General features: G+C 34.6%; 3 protein-coding genes across 4 annotated transcripts in view; 1 reads left to right on the top strand and 2 right to left on the bottom strand.

The window, feature by feature from the left end:
* LOC105210514 (uncharacterized) overlaps positions 1 to 2,436 on the top strand; it is a 38,358-nt gene extending 35,922 nt beyond the window's left edge. The window contains exon 5 of the mRNA XM_011181524.3: positions 1,303 to 2,436. Coding sequence (XP_011179826.3) covers positions 1,303 to 2,328 — 1,026 coding nt within the window. The 3' untranslated portion in view covers positions 2,329 to 2,436. The remainder of the gene's footprint in view (positions 1 to 1,302) is intronic.
* Positions 2,437 to 5,022: 2,586 nt separating this feature from the next.
* Positions 5,023 to 20,802, bottom strand: LOC105210479 (sodium-coupled monocarboxylate transporter 1). Of its 2 annotated transcripts, none has more exons than XM_011181480.3 (7): positions 20,489 to 20,802; positions 8,347 to 9,159; positions 8,131 to 8,279; positions 7,277 to 7,438; positions 7,090 to 7,205; positions 6,213 to 7,025; positions 5,023 to 6,148 (listed from the first exon to the last, which is right to left on the bottom strand). In XM_011181480.3, the coding sequence occupies exons 2-7, from the start codon at positions 8,930 to 8,932 to the stop codon at positions 5,875 to 5,877; spliced, it is 2,100 nt and encodes a 699-aa protein (XP_011179782.2). In that variant the 5' UTR covers positions 8,933 to 9,159; positions 20,489 to 20,802; the 3' UTR covers positions 5,023 to 5,874. The 2 variants fall into 2 exon arrangements, with proteins under 2 accessions (XP_011179782.2, XP_011179781.2); XM_011181479.3 differs by lacking the exon at positions 20,489 to 20,802 and adding an exon at positions 15,958 to 16,206.
* LOC128921494 (uncharacterized) lies at positions 15,991 to 16,062 on the bottom strand. The gene has a single exon (XM_054229297.1). The coding sequence runs from the start codon at positions 16,060 to 16,062 to the stop codon at positions 15,991 to 15,993; it is 72 nt and encodes a 23-aa protein (XP_054085272.1).
* Positions 20,803 to 23,312: the final 2,510 nt, after the last annotated feature.

The raw sequence follows: 23,312 nt of genomic DNA, 5'->3' as shown, positions 1-23,312 counted from the left end.
CTCGGCCCAACAAATGTGGAGCTGTTGCGGAGCAATGTTAACGGAAAACTTTCGAAGCACTTTGCTGCTGGCGGCTCTTGTGCAACGTTACATGTCAAAACTTAACTTCAGCCTAACTCTTTTGCTGACCAGGCCAAATGGATGAACGCTGATGTGTCCGACGGCAATGAAAAGTTTACAAATTTGACGGCCACTCAAAAACTTGAACATGAGCTGTGAATGCACTGAAAAAAACTGGATGAGTAATTCTAGAATATTATCTAGGTTTATGTGTATATATAGGTCGGATTATAAAAAGTTTAAACCCTCTAAAAAGGATTGATATCAAGATTTTTTCTCATTCATTCCTAGTAGTCACATTTTTTCCAATCCGGGTCCTAAATCCAGCGCCTAATTCCTTAACGAATGCTCCAATATGTACGTCAACTTTCCGCCCTGCCGCTTCCTGAAGAGTTATTGCCAACTTTAGTCTTCAGTGGATCTTTTATCCGTCACTTTATTTTATCCAGATATACCATAGGAACATAAATAAAGCATTACAAGACACATGCTTTACTAGAATGGAGTAGTGCTTCTCTCAAGATTAACTCAAACATCGCTTTAAATCTAAATCTTGGAATCTTTACTACTTTCGCCTATGAAAAAATTGGATCAAAGTAAACATTTTCGCTCGACGAACTGAGTGTCTATCCTAATGCTCGTTGATGATGTTGTGAAAGACATTCTGCTAAAAGTGTTAGTCAATAGTCTGAAGAAGGAGTCAGTGGGAATGCAAAGAATCTTCGAATCATTTCCCTATTCCAGAAAAACAAAACCTGGATCTCCTTTTTGAAGACTTAAAGAATCAGAGATTGGACTTCAAAACTCTACGAATTGGAATGGTTTAGTTTGTAACTTATTTCAATTCTCCTTATGGAGATTTATGCTATATGAGCACAGGTTCTATATTTGTATTTATCGAACTAAATATCGAACCAAATTATCATTTCAACATTTTATTATCTAAATGATTAAAATTTCAGAAACTACTTACTGATTTTTTCCAGTGTAAGTTTTCCTAAATTTTCATTGCTACAATGTGTAAAATCTCCAACCCACACATGCCGTAACGATTTGATTTTGTTAAAGTTCCAGCCTGCTTTGGACAGTTTTAGTTCCTTTTTGAGCAAACGTGTCATACATTTTGATTGTCTGACAACACTAATTAATTTTCTCTGCAAAAAAACTGATCTCTTTCATAACCATGTTCAACTAATCAATCAACAACTTTCTAATCCAACATTTGTTCTTCATCTTTTTTAGGTAAAAATTTGGTTTCAAAATCGTCGCATGAAATGGCGCAACTCCAAAGAGCGCGAACTACTTGCGAGCGGTGGTTCACGTGATCAGACATTGCCCAACAAGAACAACCCAAATCCCGACTTGTCCGATGCGAAATGTGATCGTCCAATCTCACCGCTATCACCGACGCCTCCATCACCGCCTACGAACAGCCTCTCGCCACAGCCGAAAGAGGAACGCGCCAATGCGGACACACCAACACACAACGGCGCAACCACACCCAAATCCATGCAATCGCCAAGCGGCACACCAACCACTACCGCTGCTTCGCTACACTCGCCACCGCTGATGCATCACATACCCAACAGCATAGCGGTTGCCGCCGCTGCTGCCGCGGTCGCCTTCAGTTCGGCGCCGAGTATGCAAATGAGTTCACCGCCACCCTTGCTGACCGTTGCCGCCAAATTGAATGCCAATCTGAATGATCAATCATCGAACGCCTCCTCATCGGCGGCATCATCACCACCACACACCGGTACCGGTATGGTACTTGGTGCTTGCGGCAATAGTGGTGTTGTTGGTGGCAGCAGTGTTGGCATGCCACCTTTATCGAGCGCCGAGTTTCAGGCGAAAATCAATGCCGAAATGCAGAAACATTTGGCCGCCGCAGATCTCAAATTCAAATTGGAATCGACCATCAACGAGGCGAAGCAACGGCGCATCAACATGCTGAATCTGGCAGGCGCTGTGGCTGTCGCCGGCGGCAATGAGCAGCATGCCCTGCAACTGCACTCTGCCGCACATCCCGGCGGCCTCTTCATGAGTGAGGCGCTGAGTCCGCATATGCAGTCTGCGCACCAACACCACCAGCTCACAAGCACCAGCAACGGTGTGCATTTGCCGGGTTCGCCCATTACGACGTCGTCGCATTCCCACGTCCATCCGCACACGATGCCGCCGTTCCAAAATCCCGAATTCATGAAAATGTACTACGACGATTACGACGACTCCAATTCGGACAGTGACGAAGAGATCAGTGTAACGTGACCGCATTAAACGGCGAACTTGGTGATAAATTTAAGTAATTATTTATAAATTTGCGTGTAAATATTCATATGATTTATATTTAAAAATATAAGTTTTCGAAAAATGTAAGATATTGTATGTGTAATTGTAATATTATGGAACTTATTTAAAATATGTAATTATTTAAAAAATAAATATGTTGATTTGTATTATCCAGTGTGAATTAAAATTGCAAATAAACGTAAAAATAAATAAGGAACAAAAATTGAAATGGTAATAAAATATAAATGGCATATGTAGAAGCTGTAAGTATTTGGAAGGGAAAGGCTTTATGCCTTGGAGAAGCTTAAAATCACTCTAAGTGTATATCTACCATCGACAACCTTGTCATAAAATTTGTCAATGGTTCGATGGTATGATAAAGAGATATAGAGGAAGAACATCTGTCAAGCGTTTATGAAAGATGGAAGAGGGTAATTATATAATAATGGATTAACAATCTGTCAACAGTAGTGAGAGCTGCCTTTTTAAATGAAATATATCCATCTAATAGTTGTGCCTAAAAGTATGTTACCTAATGATGTAAAAGTAGTGCTAATATTGCCATAACCCAGTAGTAAAGTGTGGAACTATACAACCTATTCCAAAACTAAATACCTGGTTGATTGCGTGAAATAGTTTTCAATTAATTTTTAATTTGCAATAAATTGAAGTGCAAATTACGAATATCAAAGTATTAAGTATCAGTTATTAAAAACCCGATAACCTATTGCAAAAATAATAATAAATGCTGATGATATCGAATTCCCAAAACCAATTTAAACAAGAAAAGAAGGACTAAGAACATTTTATACTCTCGTAATTTATTTAAATAATTTTATTAAGGTAACGCACATCCATACTAACTGATATATACAGGACTCTAATATTAGCTATATGGAATCTCAGGCGATGTTATGACTAGATTCCGCCCATTGTTGAACAGAGACACATTACTAGATAAATCTCAGAGATTTACCGGTATTTTCAGTAAAAAATTACCCATTGGCACTGATGCCTTCAAGTGCGATATCTGGGGCCTTGAAAAGTTATAGTTTCATTTCAACAATTTTTAAATGCACTTCAAATCCAGGATTTGTATAAAGTTTTGTTCTGGTATCTTCTATGGTTCTTCATGCATATTTTTATTTTTAAATGAATGAATCAGATTGTTAATAAAATTCTAAATAAATTGTGTTATATGGGAATTAAGCGTGATTTTTAACCGATTTCGTCTAAAAATCGTTGAAATCGATCGAGTAGTACCTGTGGCGACGCCACGCCCATTTTTAATGTTTTATTGTAATCGGAGTGCAGCTCTTTTTTGCCATTTCTTCTGTTTCATTCGTTTCTCATTAGTAATTTAACGCACTTTTAATAGTTTTAAACGTAATACAGTGGAACTTCTCTAACTCGAATCACCATAATCCACAAAAAAATTAGAGTTAAAGAGACTTCGAGTTATAGAAATTTTCATTAAAACATAAATTTTTCAAAAAGCTGTAAAATATAGTTTTATACACAGTTTTATTTATTTACTTCGCAAAAATTTTTATTTAAATACGTTAAAACATGTTTTGTTTAACTTCGTTTGTTACAGTTTGCTATTGTTTGGCTGTTGATGTCTGTATCCCATGCCGTTGTTACATGATTTATGTAATCCTTAAGTGTAATATCATATCCATCAGACACAGAGGGTCTCTTTAAAAATTCTGCCTCGTTAAAAAGATTTTAAATTTTATTTATGCCCTGGTCGAATAGTTCGATTTATGGAAAGAATTTTTTATGAAATATTACTCCTATTGCCAATTTAAGAGTTCGAGTTATGGAGATCTTTGACTTATAGAAGTTCCATATGTATTATGTAGGGGGAGGGCGGCCTTTTCCTGGTGTATAATCGGTTGACAAAGCTAAGTTTGGTTTATATAATGTAGTTTGTGAGATAAACACATTTGTAAGTTAATAACGTTTAGTGAGTTTTGATTTTATCATGCTTGTATTTGACATATTCGACAATTTTACTCCCTTCGAAACTCAACGATTTCTTATTGTTAATAGTTCATCGATAAAAAACATCTTCTTGGATTTATTATTGAATACGGTTCTCTTAAAAGCAATATACCGATTGGGGCAATTTTCAAATTTTCTGATACCATTTCTGTAGTACCGGAAAGACCTTCGTGTTTATTTATTTGTGACACAGCTCTTCAATTAGAGCGCTTATACGCGATTTCGATTTTCTATACTTTTGGATGCGGCTCGTTACGAACAGTCCACCTAAATGACGGTCGTTTGGAGGAAGGATTGAAATTATTGAAACACCACAGAAACTAACCACTGCACAGAATCATCAATTCGTTGGTGGTTTGATCAAACATGTTCCTTTAATATGTTTAGGGTGGCAACTATCACCTTCGAACTTATGGGTTCTTTGTTTTCGATCAATTAGGGTCTATACGAATTTAGCAAATCATTTATGAGTAGCTGCTTCGCCTATTGTAGAAAATACTATATAAAGACGGGTACATACATTTTATGTGCTTTACTTTTTTTCTGAAATCTAACAACAATTTAATATTAGTAATGTCGGAAAGCAGCACGCACGAGAACAGATCTAAAAATACTACTCGCATGTTCCATAACAAAAGCTCAATGAATGAGTGCAACAAGTCAAAATATTATTTGCTATTTTAAATAATAATTTATTAATTTTTCCATTACAACTATTATTTTGTACATTTGTATATTTATATGTCGGTATATAGTATGCATGCTATATCAATATGAATATATATGTTTTGTAAAACAAAAGCAATTCGCACATAGAATTTCTTATCAGAGATTGTAATTAATGTCATTCCAAGTAATTGTAGATATTTGCGCAGAGTGTAAACAAATAGTTAACAGGATCAGTGATGGCATTCGCAAATGCAAATACATATATATATTTTCAGTTATGTGTGACACAATATTAGCATTGTTACAGTTATTTGCGACTATAAATAGAAAACAATAACAATGTGTATTGAAGTCTTTAAAAATAATATTAAAAGTAATGATTACATATAATTTTGTTGTTTTTTTTTATTTGTACTTTAACCAATTCTTTGTTTTGTGCATTGTTTAATTACATTTTATCACTTGTGACTTAATTCATTAATTCGTCTCGTCTTCATACTAATACTATGTTCTAAGAACTAATTCTCTATAATCTGATGATTACTTTAATGTAATCATATAGTATTTAAATATATTTATATACACTTATTGGACTAAATTAATGACTGGTTGTATTTAATTGTTACATTTTGCATTGTAATCATTTAAAAATCGAAAAAATATAGTTTATTAATAATTAATAACAAGTACTCAGTTGCAATGTGGTAAGTCTGTTGAAAATAATTTGTACATAAAGCAACGTTGTTGCAACGTTCCCTATACAAATCGTTTGTCAAATTGTTGTGTTCTCAATTTTTATAAGCCTCTAGGTTATGCTACCCGAAACATCAGGTATTTCGTTTACACGTTTCACTCATCGTCCAAACGTATAGCCAGATTAATATGTCCTGATTTCTCAGCAGCTTCCGGCTCCGTTTTTGCGGTCACTTTGATCTCGGTGCTGAATTGTGGTGGCGTCTCAGGTTTGCTACGCACTTGCTCCTCGCACGTCGAGTTTATATTGAGCACATTATGCCGTTGCACAGCAGCAACGATGAGCGAAATGAGCAAACCCAAGATTATTGTGAGCAAAGTACCGATCATCGAGTACCACATGTAGCTGAGCTTGAAGATTGGCCAGGAACTAGTGTTTCGAAAATAGATTACATTAAATCAAAGTAATTACATTGCATTACAAAATGTATTACCTAAATCCAGTTAGCGTCACTGTCTCCACAGTTTCCGGCAAAATCAAAGAGGAGGCATTCACTTTGCAATCGCAATGTTCCACTGACAAGGGTAACTCTACCGGATCCACATTAACAATTTGCGCCATCACACCAATGAAAATGACTATAGCCAACGACAGCAAACCACCATAGAAAGCGCCTCTTGTATTGGCGCTCTTAAAAGCAATACCCAGCACGAAGAGACCCAAAGTGACTCCACCAATGAGACCATTCAATGTGAGAGTCGCTTGCAGCACGCCACCCAACTTCTCTACGATGAAAACCAAACCGAAAGATAATATGCCGTAACCCAAAGACATCCATTTGGCGTACAGCGCACCCTTATCCGGTGTAATCTTGATATTCATGCCATTCACAAGTAGATCCTCACACGTCACTGCGGAGAGCGAATTCAACGCAGACGCCACGGTGCCCAAGCTGGCCGCGAAGATACCCGCTACAAAAATGCCAGCAATCGTGTAGATATGTTCATAAGTGCTAATGATGTAGAAGGGCAATAGTTGATCAGAAGCGGTGATGCGTCCCGCTGTTAGTGGATCACAATCAGCGTAATGATTGAAGATCATCAGACCGGTGTAGAAGTTCATGAGGAATACTATAACAAGTCCGAGTATGGCAAAACCCAAAGCCACTTTCGCCAACTTTAGCGATTTCAATGACATGCACTTCTGTACCGATGCCTGATTGGTGCAGAATAGCGAGGTCCAATAGAAGAAGCCACCGATCACAACGGACCAAACTGTGTGCCGCGTTGTGGGATCAAAATCAAAGCTAAACGGTTGAAATAAGACGATTAAAATGTATACTTCTAGTTAGTAGATCGTGTGTAACTTACTTGAAGAACTCTAAACGATGTCGATCAGCTGCCGTGTTGAAAATCTCAATAGCATTACCGCTATAATAACTACCCAAAGCAATGACTAGCACCAAGGAGACGGCCAAAACGACAGCCTGCAATTTGAAATATAAAAGATCCATTTTTAATACAGGTAATTGACGGAAAAAGGTTATAGTGAGCTCACCTGAAAGGTATCGGCAATTACCACCGCCTTCATGCCACCCTGAGATGAGTAGAAGACACAGACTAAATAAATAAGAATCACAGCAACTTTTGTATTTAAGCCTGTGGCTTTAGAAAGTGCGATCGCCGGTGCCAGCACTGCTACGGCGGTGTAGAAACACATCTGTGGAGAATACAAAGAAATGAGTATGTTACCAAATGGGCCTAAATTCGGTAATATCAGAAGAAAAATTTAAAACGAAACCGAAAACATTTATAAACTGTACAAGTCTGTAGTATTTCTTTCAGTTGTGGAATCAGAACATATCTTCCAGCAAATTTACATAGTTAAAAGAAATATACTGATATCTCTTAAATTAGTAGTTTCTTAATACTCCATTTACCCCATTGATAGAATATGATAGTATATAAAATAGGTTCAGAACTTATACTTCATGCTATAAGGCCGATCTCCAGAGAAATGTTTCAAAATTAATTGTGACCAACAAAGGTTCATTTCAGTTTCTGAAATAGTAAATAAAATCGGACTGAAATTGCTCATTGATAGGCCGATCTCTCGAAAAAAACTATAATGGTCACTTGTCAGTTGGTCAGTAAACTAAGGTTTGATTAAAACTATTTTCTAGTATAAAATTAGAGTTCTTTCTTACTATATAGTATTCCTATCTAAGATGTAGAAAAAGTGGTTAGACCAACGATCTTATGTTCTATCCTTACGGCTTCTTTCGTCGATTTTGAAGTCTTAAATGGGATCTAAAACGCAACCTACTTGAGAATAAACACCTTTGAGGACTTAGAGCCATGTTCAAGGAGATCTTTTAGACTCAAATTAGATCAACTACCCGGGACCCTTACCTGTATAACATATAGAACAGCGCCCAAAATACGTATCTCCTTTCCAAAGCGTATGCCAAGATACTCATAACAACTTGTCAGTTCCATTTTGAAATAGATGGGATAGAATATCTTCACAGCAACCGGTATGACCATAATCATTGGAATAACTATAAGGGTGAAACAGAAAATTACAGCTATTTCTTGGGTCTTATCGAGGCTTCCTTCTCTACTCACCAATCAACACGAATTGCGTGCCCTGCAAATACATCTCCGATGGGTTGCCCAACAACTCAATGGCCGTGATAAAACTCGTCGTCAAGCTTAGTGTAACCGGAAATATAGACATACCCGAACCGAGTAGAAAGTCTTCCGATGAACTGCCCGATTTGTGGAAGAAGCCATAAAAAACGCCAATCCCCAGCGATATAATCAACATAGAGAGCAATATCGCATAATCGTAGCCGGAGAAAACGGCTTTGTGGGAGGGATTGTTGCATTGCTCCATTTCCTCAAAGCTCTCAGCCGCTCTCATTTCCTCATTGTACATGGTCATTAGCAATTGCGCCGCCACATCAAAGTTGCGTTTCTCCGCCTGTGAGTCTGTGGCATCCAAAACAGAGAGCGCGTCATCTGACGAGGCAAATGTGGAATCGCCGCGCACGAGTAAATACGGTGGAGATGGTTTCGCAGCTGTGGCGCTGATCGCTGGTGGTTGTTGATACCTTTGCGCGTTGTTATCGGGCACCGCCAGCGAATCGCTGCTATGCGCCAGGGCGCAAAGGAACAAGAGCTTCAGCAAAGTGGCCATTAGTGGGGACATTTTGGGATTTTTTGATTTGTATATATATTTTTTAAATAACAGGAACTTGTTCGTGCGTAGTACGTATATAATTTTCTAATACTCGTAGTATATATAGATATATTTGTTTGTATGTATTTCGTTTATTTTGGAAACTATTCGCTTTCAATTAATCTCACTTATTGACGGGGGCGAATTATTTACATCTCCGTTGCAAGTCTGTGTTGAGTTTACAATTAGTTAACAACCTGCAATTAAAAAATTTTGTATAAAATCAATAAAATATCATTGAATTGCTGGTGGCAGTGTGGGCCACATGTGTTTTTGCTATCATATAAGCGCGTAATTAAGTAATAATTTATTTGTGGCACAATGTTGTTGTAATGTTGACACTATGCCATTTATGTATTTATTAAGACACATCGCTGTGGCATGGCGGAAACTTACACTACGCATTGGCATTTCTTTATTAAGCGTTGTTTGTATTTGGCGTTAAAAAAGTCAAGTTCAATAGGAACATTTCCATTGGCAATGAAGAAAGTGTATATAAAGTAATTCATTCGATTTCGGATCATTGCGGGAACATTTCGGGATTCCTATAAAATATTTTCGGTATCCCGAAAATTTTCGGTACTTACTAACATTTTACTTATAATCATGATATTGAGATTATAGTTTGAAGATTGACGAAATTTGTGATCAAAACATTACTGCTAATATATTATATTTTCGAGATTCCGAGTCCTATCGGTATTTATTAAAGGTTCATTAATAATAATAATATGGTAATAAGCTGGTACGATGACGATTGTCATCTCGCAGCGGAGAGAAAACAGATTGCCCACCTCGCAACGTTGCAAACGACCGCAACACGAGCGGGATTGGAAAGATAAAGACAGCTGAAGAGGGAAGCGAAACGCATTTGCACATAAAAAAAGAAAGAGGCCGAAATGCGTGAGTATGAAGAGCTTGAGAAGCTGGCAGACGGAGGCAATGCTCGAAAATTGTATGAAAAAATTAAGTGACTTAAAGAAGGTTTCAAAACCGGAGCATCCTCATGTAGAGACCAAGGTGGTAATCTTGTAACCGATGTCCAGGGCATACTGGGATTATGGAGGGAACACTTCTCCGACCTACTGAATAACGCCGCGATGTCTGAATTTGGTATCCCCGCAAATCTAACACGGCTGTGAAAGTTGACGTTGAGCAACACCAAAAGCTCCGTCATGATTGGGAAGGACTTCTCCGAGCTGTTCGATACCAAACGAGGTTTCAGACAAGGTGACTCACTATCGTGTGACTTCTTTAACTTGATGCTGGAAAAAATTATACGAGCTGCAGACCTAAATAAAGAAGGTACAATCTTCTATAAGAGTGTACAGCTGCAGGCGTACGCCGATGATATTGATATCATCGGAAGCAACAACCGCGCCGTTTGTTCTGCTTTTTCCCGCATGGATAAAGAAGCGAAGCGTATGGGTCTGGTGGTGAATGAGGACAAGACGAAATATCTCCTGTCATCAAACAAAGAGTCAGCGCACTCGCGTCTTGGCTCCCACGTCACTGTTGACAGTCATAACTTTGAAGTTGTAGATAATTTCGTTTATCTGGGAACCAGCATTAACAACACCAACAATGTCAGCCTTGAAATCCAACGCAAAATCACTCTTGCCAACAGGTGCTACTTTGGACTGAGTAGGCAATTGAAAAGTAAAGTCCTCTCTCGACGAACCAAAATCAAACTCTACAAGTCGCTTATCATTCCCGTCCTGCTTTATGGTGCAGAAGCTTGGACGATGTCAATATCAGATGAGACGACACTAGGAGTTTTAGAGAGGAAAATTTTGCGCAAGATTTATGGTCCTCAGAACATTGGCAACGGCGAATACCGCAGACGATGGCACGATAAGCTGTACGAGCTATACGACGACACTGACAAAGTTCAGCGAATAAAAAGTCAGCGGCTACGCTGTCTAGGTTATGTTGTCCGAATGGACGAAAACACTTCAGCTCTGTAAGTGTTCGATGCAGTACCCGCCGGAGAAAGCCGAGGAAAGGGAAGGCCTCTACTACGTTGGAGGGATCAGGTGGAGAGGGACCTGGTTACACTTGGGATCTCCAACTGGCGCCGAACTGCGAGGGAAACAGAGGAGTGGCGCGCTATCATCGTTTCGGCTTTAACCGGCTATACGGTTCGACGCAAATCACATACCACCAACCCCAATAACACCTTTGATATACATATGTTTGACTAAATTGGCGATTAACATCCTTAAACAAGTTGACAAATCACAGTTGTTTTAGAATAACAAAGAATAAATTTGTCATTCAAGGATTATATTCTTAATGAATTCATAAATTTGGATTATATTCAATATTTCGGAATTTCAGGATGCAAATAATATTTTCGGGATCCCGAATATGGATTTGTGATTTTCGAATTCATATAATATTTTGGCGATCCCGAAATTTATTAAATTTCCTGAACTATTTCTGGTTCTGAAATTGGTTCTTGGCATTTGGTTTAAATAGGGTTCTTTAGTGACTTTATCGAAAGCGGACTGCAGTTACTATATGAATCGTCATTAAGTCTATATAATCTCCCAGTCTATAGTAAGTTCTGTTCAACCTTACTCAATCTTATTAGCATAAAAAATAATTTTGTGACGTTCTCTATTGCAGTGTCAACACCCGCTGCAATAAAACTAAATGAGTGAGCACATTTCTTATTCAATATTTCTTACAATTTATTTACATATGTAAGCTTACACGAACCAAGCGAGCCCAACAAACAAGCCCAGTCTCAAGTAGTAATTGTAAATGTTTCAGCATGTTGAAACACTGAGACTCACTTCTGCGCAGAAATAATCAATAACTGCTCAGTGAGATTTAAGCAAATTTAACTGGTTAACGTCCGGATGCCGGCAGATATACTGATGTGAACCGGTTAAAACAAGAAAGTGTGAAAACAACAACAACTATAAACAACACGTGCACGCTTAGTTGGAGACAAGCGCTCAGAAAGCGCCGTCATCCCCAAAGTCAACAGCAAAATCAATAGCATCCACAAACGAGCAACAGGTCCGGTCTAAATAAATAGACGACGCGGTTCTGCTCCATCAGATCTCGATTGAATCAATTAAAGGGCGCTTGGTTTGTAATGTGAAGCTTTGAAGAGTGCAAATATGTGTATGTATGTAATAGAGATCCGCTCTCTCGTTAAATGAAGATCACAATAAAATTTTAATTTAAGTGCGTGTCGCTATCACGATATGGAGATGTTGTTATGGTGTGATGTTAAGCGTTAAGTAGCGTTTCTCAAGATACTTATTTGTGTCACGTTTTCAGCAAAGGCTTGCGTGTTCTTCTTATTTATTAATTTGCATCTCAAACAATTAATATTTAGATTAAGATAATAGATCATAGAGCACTTGATTACATATGTAATTATAGGGCTAACACTGTTATATAAGTTTCTGGAATCAAATAAAAACAAGTATTCTTGCTGGATTTCGCCAATTACCTTATAATAAGAAAGTGTTTGCTCCAAAGCTCACTTGGAAATAGTAATACCGGAGATTCTACTCAGTGTACCTAACGGTTATCCCTATATTTTTCATTAAAAAACTGTATGGAATTCAAAAAATCAGTTAAACTTATCAGTTATTTATTTGTAAGGAAGGTTGTTATTGCAACATATATCCAGATATGATTTCAAAATCTCAAACCGTCCCAATCGAGTTTGGTAGATCCGGGTTATAACACCAAGATACCTAACAATTATACAATTGTTGGTTAAAACGCTCGTTAAATTGCATAAAGACTTATAATCCTTAAAGAGAGGCCAACATTTATTATATACTTATGCTCTCCTATCCTAAACTTCTTAATGTTCATCTCTATGGTGCCTCTCTTACTGGGCTAGATTTGATTAGCCTTATTTCTAAATTAGCTTATCACAAATTTCGCGAACGTTGGAATTATATTGCGCCACTGAATATACACCACGTTGTCCAACGTTATCTTGGGACAACGTTTATGGTTTCTTAGAAACTCGTATTTATAAAGAAATATATTTTAAATAAATTATGTCTTCTACCTCTCTCTTCATATTAAAACAATTTGATAAAACTAATATCTCTACAAATAACCTGACAGATAACTCACATCACAGTTACGCGCAATTAATGGTCATTAGCCTTAGGTAACCACAGTTATATGTTATAAAGAAATTAGTTGTTCCTTGAAATGCATTTTATTAATCATTGTAATTAATATTGACATATCAAGAAATATTCATGATGTTAACACTGTTCTACAAATTATACCGGTCGCAAGATTGATATACATACCACAAATTACTTTGAAGTATTGTTGATAATGTACAGAATAAAAGCCTCCTTGTTTTAGGAATTCTTGAGAATTAAGCAGTATTGTTGTGATGACCAAAGGATAAGAGTAAGATCTCAACTACAGAAATTTGATAAAGTGGAAGCGCTAATATGCAGAGGATGATAGGATGTTAATGACCAGCCTTCAGCCATTCAGCCGTTACGGGATATTTTCCATTGCTCCCAATATTCTAATTTAAAAGAAATTTGACAGATATAGTCGAAAAAGCTCAGGACAAAATGGTCAAATTAAGAACTTATATAAAGGCGGTTGCAGTGAGACCTCCCTTGGTCACAAAGACCTCTCTTTTTATTCGACCAACCAAGATTAATTAATTAAGTTTTATATTTTAATATCTTTCTATCACTTTGTACACTGCTTTGTATTTCAACCTAACTATCCATAACTCCACCATATGCACGATGTAATTTGTAGCACAGTGTTAAAACCTTGCATGTCTCGTTAAATACATATTATGTGAAGTTGAATACTACTTATTACAAGAAAACGACATTTCTTATTAATTTATCATAACTATAGTTATACAACCAAAGTCTATTTAATGGAGTAATTATGAACTATTTATAATATATATGTATGTATTCTTGACAGAATCAGTTCAAAACTAGCAAACTATTTTTTTAATATATTAATAAACTTAAAAAACTAACTTGCTAAATTCCCACGTTCAATAATTTGCGATATATTTACCGCTAATTAAAAGTGACAATATGTTAATTGAATGTTAATTAGAGGTGTTTAGCACGATTTTTCGCAAATTTTAAAAACTATAATATAATAATTTAACAGTTTGTGCAATTAAATGAGTATAAATGCCTTCATTATAAAAATATAAGTCTTTGGAGAAATGAAAAAGTAACTTAAGTCAACTTAAGCCAAGATAAACACTTTAATTTCCTGAAAATCGGAGCAATGGCTTCGTATTAATTTCTTCTTAATAAGAAACTTTTTATTCTAAATCATAAATTAATATAAAAGACAACACAAATTTGCAACAATTGATATAATCATATTCTTTGTATTCACTTAATTCGACTTAAGCTACTTCAAAAATAGAGTCTTTCCTTTTAAACAAGTATTAATTAATATTCAATTATCAAAGAATATAACTGTGAAGTCGTAAATAAAGCTGACCACAAAGTGAATACCAATTACAATACTAATAGCCCTTAAATTACTAATAGGCGTGGTTTGGTGCTGAAACCCTTTGGGGAACACAAAAATATTAATAGATTCCTAATAATTAGCATTTACATAATATTATTAGCTATAATAACTAAGTTGTCATTAAATTTGCCCGCACAAAAGTGGTTTTCGATTGAACGATTTAGTTCATTTAAATTTTAAGCACATGGTAATTAAAGTGTTTTCAATTTGTTCGAGCAAGTGTATGGAGTTAAGTCGCGTGTTAATCTTAAAAAAAATCTGTATTTTACAATAAAAATGTATAGTAATAAATGCAAATATATTTGTTTTGCACAAATGAACTAAAAATGCAAAAGTTCTGCAGTTAAATAATGCAATATGAAATTATGTAAGGAAATTGCATGAAAAGATTAATTATATAGAATTATTTTTATATTTTGCTCGTGGCCAAGTTTAAGGAGATATTAATTAAAAATAAATATTATAATTTCTAACCAAAAAAATATATATTTTTAAATGTATATCCTTAAATTTAAAATTAACATTTCTAAGAAAAATATTCAAAATAAATTTAAAAAATATGAATTTAAATAATTTTTTAACAAAAATTAAGTATTTTTATTCAACAAATGGTTAATCCACAATAAAGAAAAAATATTTATGAATATGTTGTTTAAGAAATGATTATAAATTTAAATCTCATTTTATAGAATAACTATTTTTCAAATCAAAAATTATGAAGCCTGTGTATTTCAATTTTTTTTTTTACAAATAAATCAACTTTTTCTTAAGAATTTTAAAGAATTTTTTGCTATGCAATATTATAACTAAAAAAAATTAATATATTGCTAACTTTAGATAATAAAATTTATACAAATTAGTAGTTGATTTCTAAATAAAATATTTAAAAAACATTTTATAAATAAAATTTTAAACCTTTGGAAAAAAAATCAAAATATTTTGTTTATAACTCAACTACTAATATTAGATATTGCAAATTTATTTGGCACATCCAAAAATAATAAAATATTAAATAATTAAAAAAGAAAACTATTTTTATTTGTTAATCAAATTTAATTTTCAAATGGAAAAATATTTACTAACAAAATTAGATATATCAAATTTATTTTAAAAAAATCAAAAACCCAAAACATTAAAAATTTGTAAAAAAAAATTTATAAATAAAATATGAAATTTCGATCACCTGCAACGACAATATATTTGTAAACAAACTTTAAACTTTTTTTACATTTCTTTCAAATTTTTATTTTATGTATTTATTTGTTCTAAAATGTTTAATTTTTATGAGTCTTTTAATAATTTATTTATGAGTCCATAATAATAAAAATAAAAAATAAAAATTAAAATATATATTTTTTCCTGATATTCAAATGTTAAATTCAACCGATAAATTTATTTTTAATTAAAGCCCAAAAATTTTATGAAAATCAAGCAGTCTTCTTAAAAAAATTATTTAAAATGCTCACCTTTAAAAAATGTTTCATACACAGCAAACTCCACTAAAATATCCGTTTGAGAAAAGTTCTGAATTGTAACTGTAGTATTGTGCCGCGATTATTTTTGTATTTCATTAACGTAGCACCTTTAAGGACTTTACACTATAAAATGTCTTTGCAAGGACAGCATATAAAGTAAAATGTGTATATTATTTTATAGAAAAATATTTTCTAACACTTTAGAAGCACTTTCATATTTTCCAACTTTGAAATTTTAACTGTCAATAAGAATTTTCGGACCTAAGCTAATTTTTTAGCCACTTAATCCTTCACTTCCTGCACTTTAATATCCTTTTAATTATTTATCTTTCAATTTCTAACACACTCTCACAATTATGCGCTTTTCGAACGATCGAACGTGTCGATGGACTGTCGAACTACAATTGAATATGCTCCTGTAAATCGACTAGCTTTTTATTTGTCACGCTGAGAGCACGATATCAACTCATACTACAACAACAAGCGCCAATTGTTGCCGCATTCATTCGTATATCGATCAGTTACAGCAAGTGTGATCGATAATATCAATTGTTGTTGTTGACGCAGACAAGCCACGAAGGGCTTAAGCGCCGGTCGCTCAATTTTTTTTCATGCAAACTCACACAGAGACACGCAAGCTAGACGCAGTCATAAGTTGAAACAAGCTCGAAGCTTCAGCTAGCGGAGCCGGGTACAAAGTGGTAAGTATGTTTATTTGTATTGTAGCGTTTCTTGTGATTGCTGTGGGGCTGTGTTAGTAGTAGTCAATATAGATATAATAATAAACAATTAGACATTAAGCGTCGTTTATATTTTTGTTTTATTTGTTGTTGCTTAATGTGTAAGTTTTCGTAGATTTGTTGACGTACGAGTACTTACGAGAACCATACCATACGATTCCTACATAAGTATAGTTAGATAGGGTTGTAGAATAGAAATTACTTAGATTAAGGTTTACTATGTATATCCTCGAAATGTGAGTGAAATATATCGACTCAAAAATTTAATAACTCTGACATTAACTAGTTGCTCAGTTATATACGAGACATAGAGCGTATAGATCATGTCTTAAATATGCGAGATCACTTGATCATGCGATCGAAGATAAAAAATATCTTTCTGTCCTTCTGTTTATTGCCTAATCTTATTCCAATCCAGATATAGTATCAAAATAATGAAAAATCCTTATGAAAAAGAAGATTCTCATTTTTATGAGAGAAAGAACACCGTCTGCATAAGAACCAATCGATCTTGCCGTAGTACTCTTCGTAAGAGTATCATTTAATAAATGAAATAATTAATTTTATGATCATTTCGTTGGGCATGTGTCCGACTTGGAAAAATGAACAACATAGAATATGCTAAAAGTTTCTTAGCTCTGTGGTTCTTCGTTTTTTTAATTGTTGTGCGATCTTGTTTACATGAGCCGAGTCGCGCGTATGATTTTCGCACCATAGAATTGCGTGTGTACAAATTAATCGGCTACAACGAAGCTGCGTGGATGGAAACAGCTACATAAGTAATAAACAACTCTTACTATAAGTAGAATCTTAAAGAACATAACGCTAAGGAACTTGACGTTGGTAGTAATAATAATAAGTAATACTAATAACCAGTGTTCTCAAAACCACTAAAAGTAAATTAGGACTTAGTTGAGTACACCTGCATCCAAATAATATGGGTAATGGGGAACAAAAAATTGGAACTGCATCAAAAATCATTATAGCTGATTTGTTGGATCTTCTTATGCAGATTATTGGGTCGGACCAGGCGTTCTTGAAGATTTTAGATTTGTTTGTAAATTGCTCTTACTTTTCGAAGCGTATTCTATCATCGTAAACAATCTATGAACTCTTTCAAACTCTCCGAGGTCTAGATCGTGTTCCTCCTTAAAAATAAAAGCATTCCCTCTGGACCTCCAGATTACTGATTTTCTCGAAACTCATGTTTCACTATTACCTAATAAGGCTCACATGAATCCCTGCTCAAAGTGAAAACAGTAATATAAAGAGCATCTTCGTGAAAGTAAAGTTCAAATCCGGATTTCTGTCTGTCCGTCCGAGCAAGCTGTAACTTGAGTAAAAATGGAGATATCCTGATGGAACTTGGTACATGTATTTCTTGGCACCATAAGAAGGTTACCATCGAAGATGGGCGAAATCGATAACCGAAAAGATATAAAGAGCTATCTATAACTGAGCCATAAATTAAACTATGAAATTTGGTATGAAGGATCGCACTATGAAGGGGCATATTTGGATGTAATTTTTTTGGGGAAGTGGGCGTGGCCCCGCCCTTACTAAGTTTTTTGTACATATCTCGTAAACTACTAAAGCTTTTAGCTACTACCTTATGCAGTCCAAACATGGAGGCAATAGTCCAAATCGGTTCACAACCACGCGTATTTCTAATATACCCGAACTTTGAAGTATACTTTAAACCATATATATGCCGAAGTGTCAAATTGTGTGTTATATTAATAAAATTAAATAAATAAATTGTGAGAGTATAAAATGTTCGGTAACATCCTAACTTAGCTCTTCCTTACTTGTTTTTATTTATAAGCAATCCCTGATTTGTGAAATTTATCTACAATTCTTTCAGAAACTGATTTAATTTTATATATTTGCAAGCAGTTATTTCATAATCAGATTTATTTTCAAAATCCCAACTATGATCTTAGTTTGAAGAGTTTATCAGTATAAAGTGATTAACCTTGACACAGTTTAATTCGTCAATATTAATTATATTAACAACTATTAATAAAAATGCATTTACAACTATTTTGTGATTTCCTTCCCTTAACCTTTTATTTGCAGCCTAACAATAAGAAGAGTCAACAAACATGTAAAAGCACTCCACGCACCGTTACAGTGAATGAGAAATTTTATTTAACGCTGTTTAAGAGTTAAAAAAAAGTTCTTTGATAAAGGTATGAGAGCATTAAGCTAAATGTAAATAAAGATCGGATCAATGGTTGGATGGCGTTAAATCAATTAGCATGGGCTTTTGAAATTCTTGGCATGCGTACGCTTCTTACTAGAAAACCTTGCATGGCACTGTGATAATTAGGAATGAATGAATCGGTTTATAAATAAATGTAGATAAATTTTGAAAGGTATAATTAGTTTTTGTGAATTAAAAATATATGTATATTTTTAGTTTTTATAGAAAAATATGTTTTGAAGAAAAATACATTTTTTGACGAAATTCGATTTCATCAACATACATAGATGATATCGATGATGATACACAGATTATAGTGGTCTACAATTTTCCGATATCAGTTTTGCAGTATTTTGGTTCAAAACAAATCTTGACCTTAACATTGTCGCTTAATTCTGTTTTAGACACCATTCTCTTGAGGTCCGAGACCTCTCGGGCGCGTATCCGAAGGATATGGTGGAAGCAATAGCAATTCGATGTCCAATTCATTAAATCCGTGCATTGTTTCCATTGTGAACTCGCGGCACCCAACTGTTTTGAACACATGCCTCAGTATAATTTATAGGTCAATATGTCGTGAGTTAGTTGTGACATTGTTACAGCTCAATATTTTACTACTCTCAGAACCCAAATCTTAAAAACTTAATTCGGCTTTAAATAGAAATCAATTTATTATAAGCAACTAAGTCAGAGTAGTATTCGTTATGTAGCTATCCGAAGGAATAAGATATTCGATTATGACTATAAGTTTAAATAGAGTATTAGAGGTTGTTCAAAATAGTGATAATGAGCACAGAACTAAGGACGAATACCTCAATCCCTGAGCAATACGAATCCACAATGATAGGAATTATCCTCCGAGGCTAGTTTGTCCCTAGATATCTTGAATCGAATTCAAGATTGAAGAACGTAAAGTTGCTGGGTGATGGTTCTGACATCGATTTCATTAGACTAAACCACAGCTACGTTTCTCGGAATTTAATAAAAAAAAGCACAGATAAATTGTGTGGGCAACAGGGCTAAGATGAAGTAAACGGTTTAAGAACGGTCAAAATTAAAGAATAAAATAATATAGTATGCGTGTACAACTTCAAAATCACTTAGAAACTCCACTATGTTTGGGAAAACCCCACTTGGAGCATAAAATAGTTTTTTCTTAATATTGCTCTGCGTATGAAAGCTTCAATTGTATTCATGTAGGTTTTTGGAAAGGGGATTCACCACACAACAGCTTCTTTAAACCATTTTCCATTCAAGGTCGCCGAATATTTTCGATTTTTATTGAACCAAAAGTAAAGATACTTGATTATGTGAATATGTTAATCACGCTCGAATGTAAACAAATATGCAGTTGCATTATATTGTTAAGCTGATGATGTGCTCACCGGTTTCAAACCGCTTCTAAGCGGTTCAAAGCAGCAACTGTTACATGGACTTGCTAAGTACTTACTTACATATATATTACATATATTATATTATTGTAAATACCATATGTAAATCACTTTAACTCTAATCAACGCGACTAGCTTAACGACGTCACTAGTCGATTTTGTTTTTATCAAGTCGTTCGACTTACCTGCTGCCGGCAAATTGTCGTTTTAGGGTTCTCAACACAGGTGCTGTGTGACGTTTCAATGAGCGCAGCACACGCCGGCCGCCACCGCTGTTTGCGTATTTATGTAAATTTACATTTTTACTTTCGATGATCAGTAATTAGTGATTCTTTCATTCTTGTTGCCACACCGGTTTCACTATTGTTTTGGACACCACTAAACTAATCAAATCGAATAATCGTTAGGATTCACGCACATTTCACAAGGTGAAAGAAATGATGAAATGTGACGGCGCCTCGGGCACGTGAAACTTCAGACAACAAAAGAACGCGAATGAGGATGTTTGATGTAAGAAAAGAATTTGTTATGTACGAACCTGATTTTCGCTGTTTTTTTTTTTGTGTTTGATTGATCGCATTTACAACGAATTTTTTTTTGCGCATTTTCAAGTATAATTAAGGTTTTGCGGATTGATCGCAAGGTCTAGTGTGCAGAATATATGGGTTCTTTTAATTAATATGTATTAGGTATATAATATTTATACCTGTAATACCATACTTCTAACTGAGACGCAATAAAAATTAAATTTGTAACAAGGTAGGTGTTTAAATTAATTATGCCTGCATACCTAGGTATTTATTTAAATGCAAAAAATCCTGAAACTGGTATTATTATTTGAGGCATTAATTGATGCTTCTTTCAATGTTACGATCTTTCGCACTAAATAAAAAATAATATTTCCTTAGAACTATTCGTTATAGGATACCCATCACTTAATAACCCTAGAGTTCTCAACTGCCAGTATAGGGCTCTTTGTTATGTTGTTATAAATTCGGAGTTTTTCGATATACTATATTCATATGTGTTTACAAAGGAACTCCCAAGTTTAAGCCACGTTGTTTAGAAAGTGAATTATTTACAACTATGACAATCCCTAAATAATTTGAGTCCATAACAATAGGAAGTCTTCCTCTAATATTGTTTGCTGTCCTTCGAGTTCTTGGTCCAAAAAAGTAGTTGTAATTTCATTAATATTGTTATTTTTAGCTAAGACACGATCTTGGAAAAAATTCCAAAATTTAATATAAACTTTCCATTCACAGCTTACTCCTTGACATGGTGGTTTCTAATAGCGTTCGAAATACCATCCTATGTTACGGCAACTTCACGAAGTACCTGGCGAATCCTTTTGAAAATGGATGAAGTCAAGAAAATCAAATACAGAAACCCATTTACCGATTTCGGAGAAAAGGAGTGACATTTAGATATTTATGTCTACATTTCGTACAATTGCGTTTCATGCGATTAAACACATATACGTTTCTATGACTTTAATAAAAAAGGCAAAGATAATAAATTAGGTAAGCCTAGTCTCCGTCTTTCTTGGAATCCACATAACCAGCAGGTACAACATCAACCTATAAAACGCACTCAAGATCAATAGATTCCCGATTATTCGGAAATTTAAGAATTAAAATTTTGGTTGAAAATAACTTATGATGGAATCTTTCGTCAAACATCTTTTGATTGCAGTCAAGTTCCTGTTGAATTTCAGTTGTAACAACTGTATGGGATCCGATTCCTCCTGTCTTTCAAGCCACTTAAAAACTACATCTAGAGCTTCAAAAGCTTCTGCGTGAGAGGGTACTTGACATACATCTCCAGTTTCAGCCTCTTCATCTTCTCTTTCCTTACTGTTCAAATGCTCCATGATTTCTTCATCAGCATAAAAGTGTCATTTTTAAATTGGCCAATGGAGCCAATACGAATTTTGTACTTCATTGGCAATTAAAGCTCTATCTCGTGAAATAAAGCTTCAACCACCCAAATGTACCAGAAAATAAGAGAAAACAAGAGGTCCCAGCTGAATTAGAAAGGACTTAATTTGACTGGATATATTGAATTGACTTTGGGAAACAATGAAATGACTAGCGATTAATGACCTACCTGACATTGTTATAAAGCTTATCAAGAACTAAATATTTTTTAGAGCTTGTTGCTCTCAAACAATTTATAATTACCTGGTTTACAGCATTTCGATTGGCCTATTGGTCAGAGCTCTATATAGATGGTAACAAAGAAGAAGCATAAGATCAATTTTCGAGTAATTCCGTCGAGTCGTTCTTTGGTCATGTTGTATAAGAGAGGCTGGTAGATTTTCCAAGACAATCGTTCAAAATATAAACGAACCTAGACTTATGTATATTCAAAAGCCTTTTTAAATTATTTGGGAATGACGCAATTGACGCAAAACATGTTAGGGGGTATAATATTTTCTTAATATAATTAGGTTTAGGATAATGAAATTATGTACGGAATACGAAGTTTTAAAATTTAATGTTTGAGTTATTAGATAGAAGCAGCATCCTAACCTAAAAAAAAAAACATTTTCTTTTTCTCCTGTATATAACCTTATAAATACATAATATAAATGTGTGGATGTATTAAATAAAATATATTGTGTATGTATGTATCTATATGTTTATGTTCTAAATATCAATATTTATTCTGCAGCGCAATTTCTCGCCAATCTCCAAACACATTCCTTGTGCAAATTTTCCAATAAAGAAAGTGTAATATAAATTAATTGTCTACAGTTAAATACAAATGTCCATATGTATACATATGTTATTCGATTAAGATAAGCCGTTACATATTGCAAGCTGCTTAATTACTAAATTACCAAGACGAGTGAAAATAAAATAGACACAAAAAAAAAAGATTAGCACGAGTTGCATAAAGCAATGGAACACTATCGCTATCTGAAGCATCTGAACCGATTTCATGAATGAAATATAGTAAATATAAAAATTCTCGTTTCTTACTCATCTCAAAAAGGGAAACACA

This window comes from Zeugodacus cucurbitae, chromosome 4 (assembly GCF_028554725.1).
Source record: "Zeugodacus cucurbitae isolate PBARC_wt_2022May chromosome 4, idZeuCucr1.2, whole genome shotgun sequence".
NCBI lineage: Eukaryota > Metazoa > Arthropoda > Insecta > Diptera > Tephritidae > Zeugodacus > Zeugodacus cucurbitae.
The sequence above is the reverse complement of the archived record's forward strand: the minus strand, read 5'-3'. Positions and strand labels throughout refer to the sequence as shown.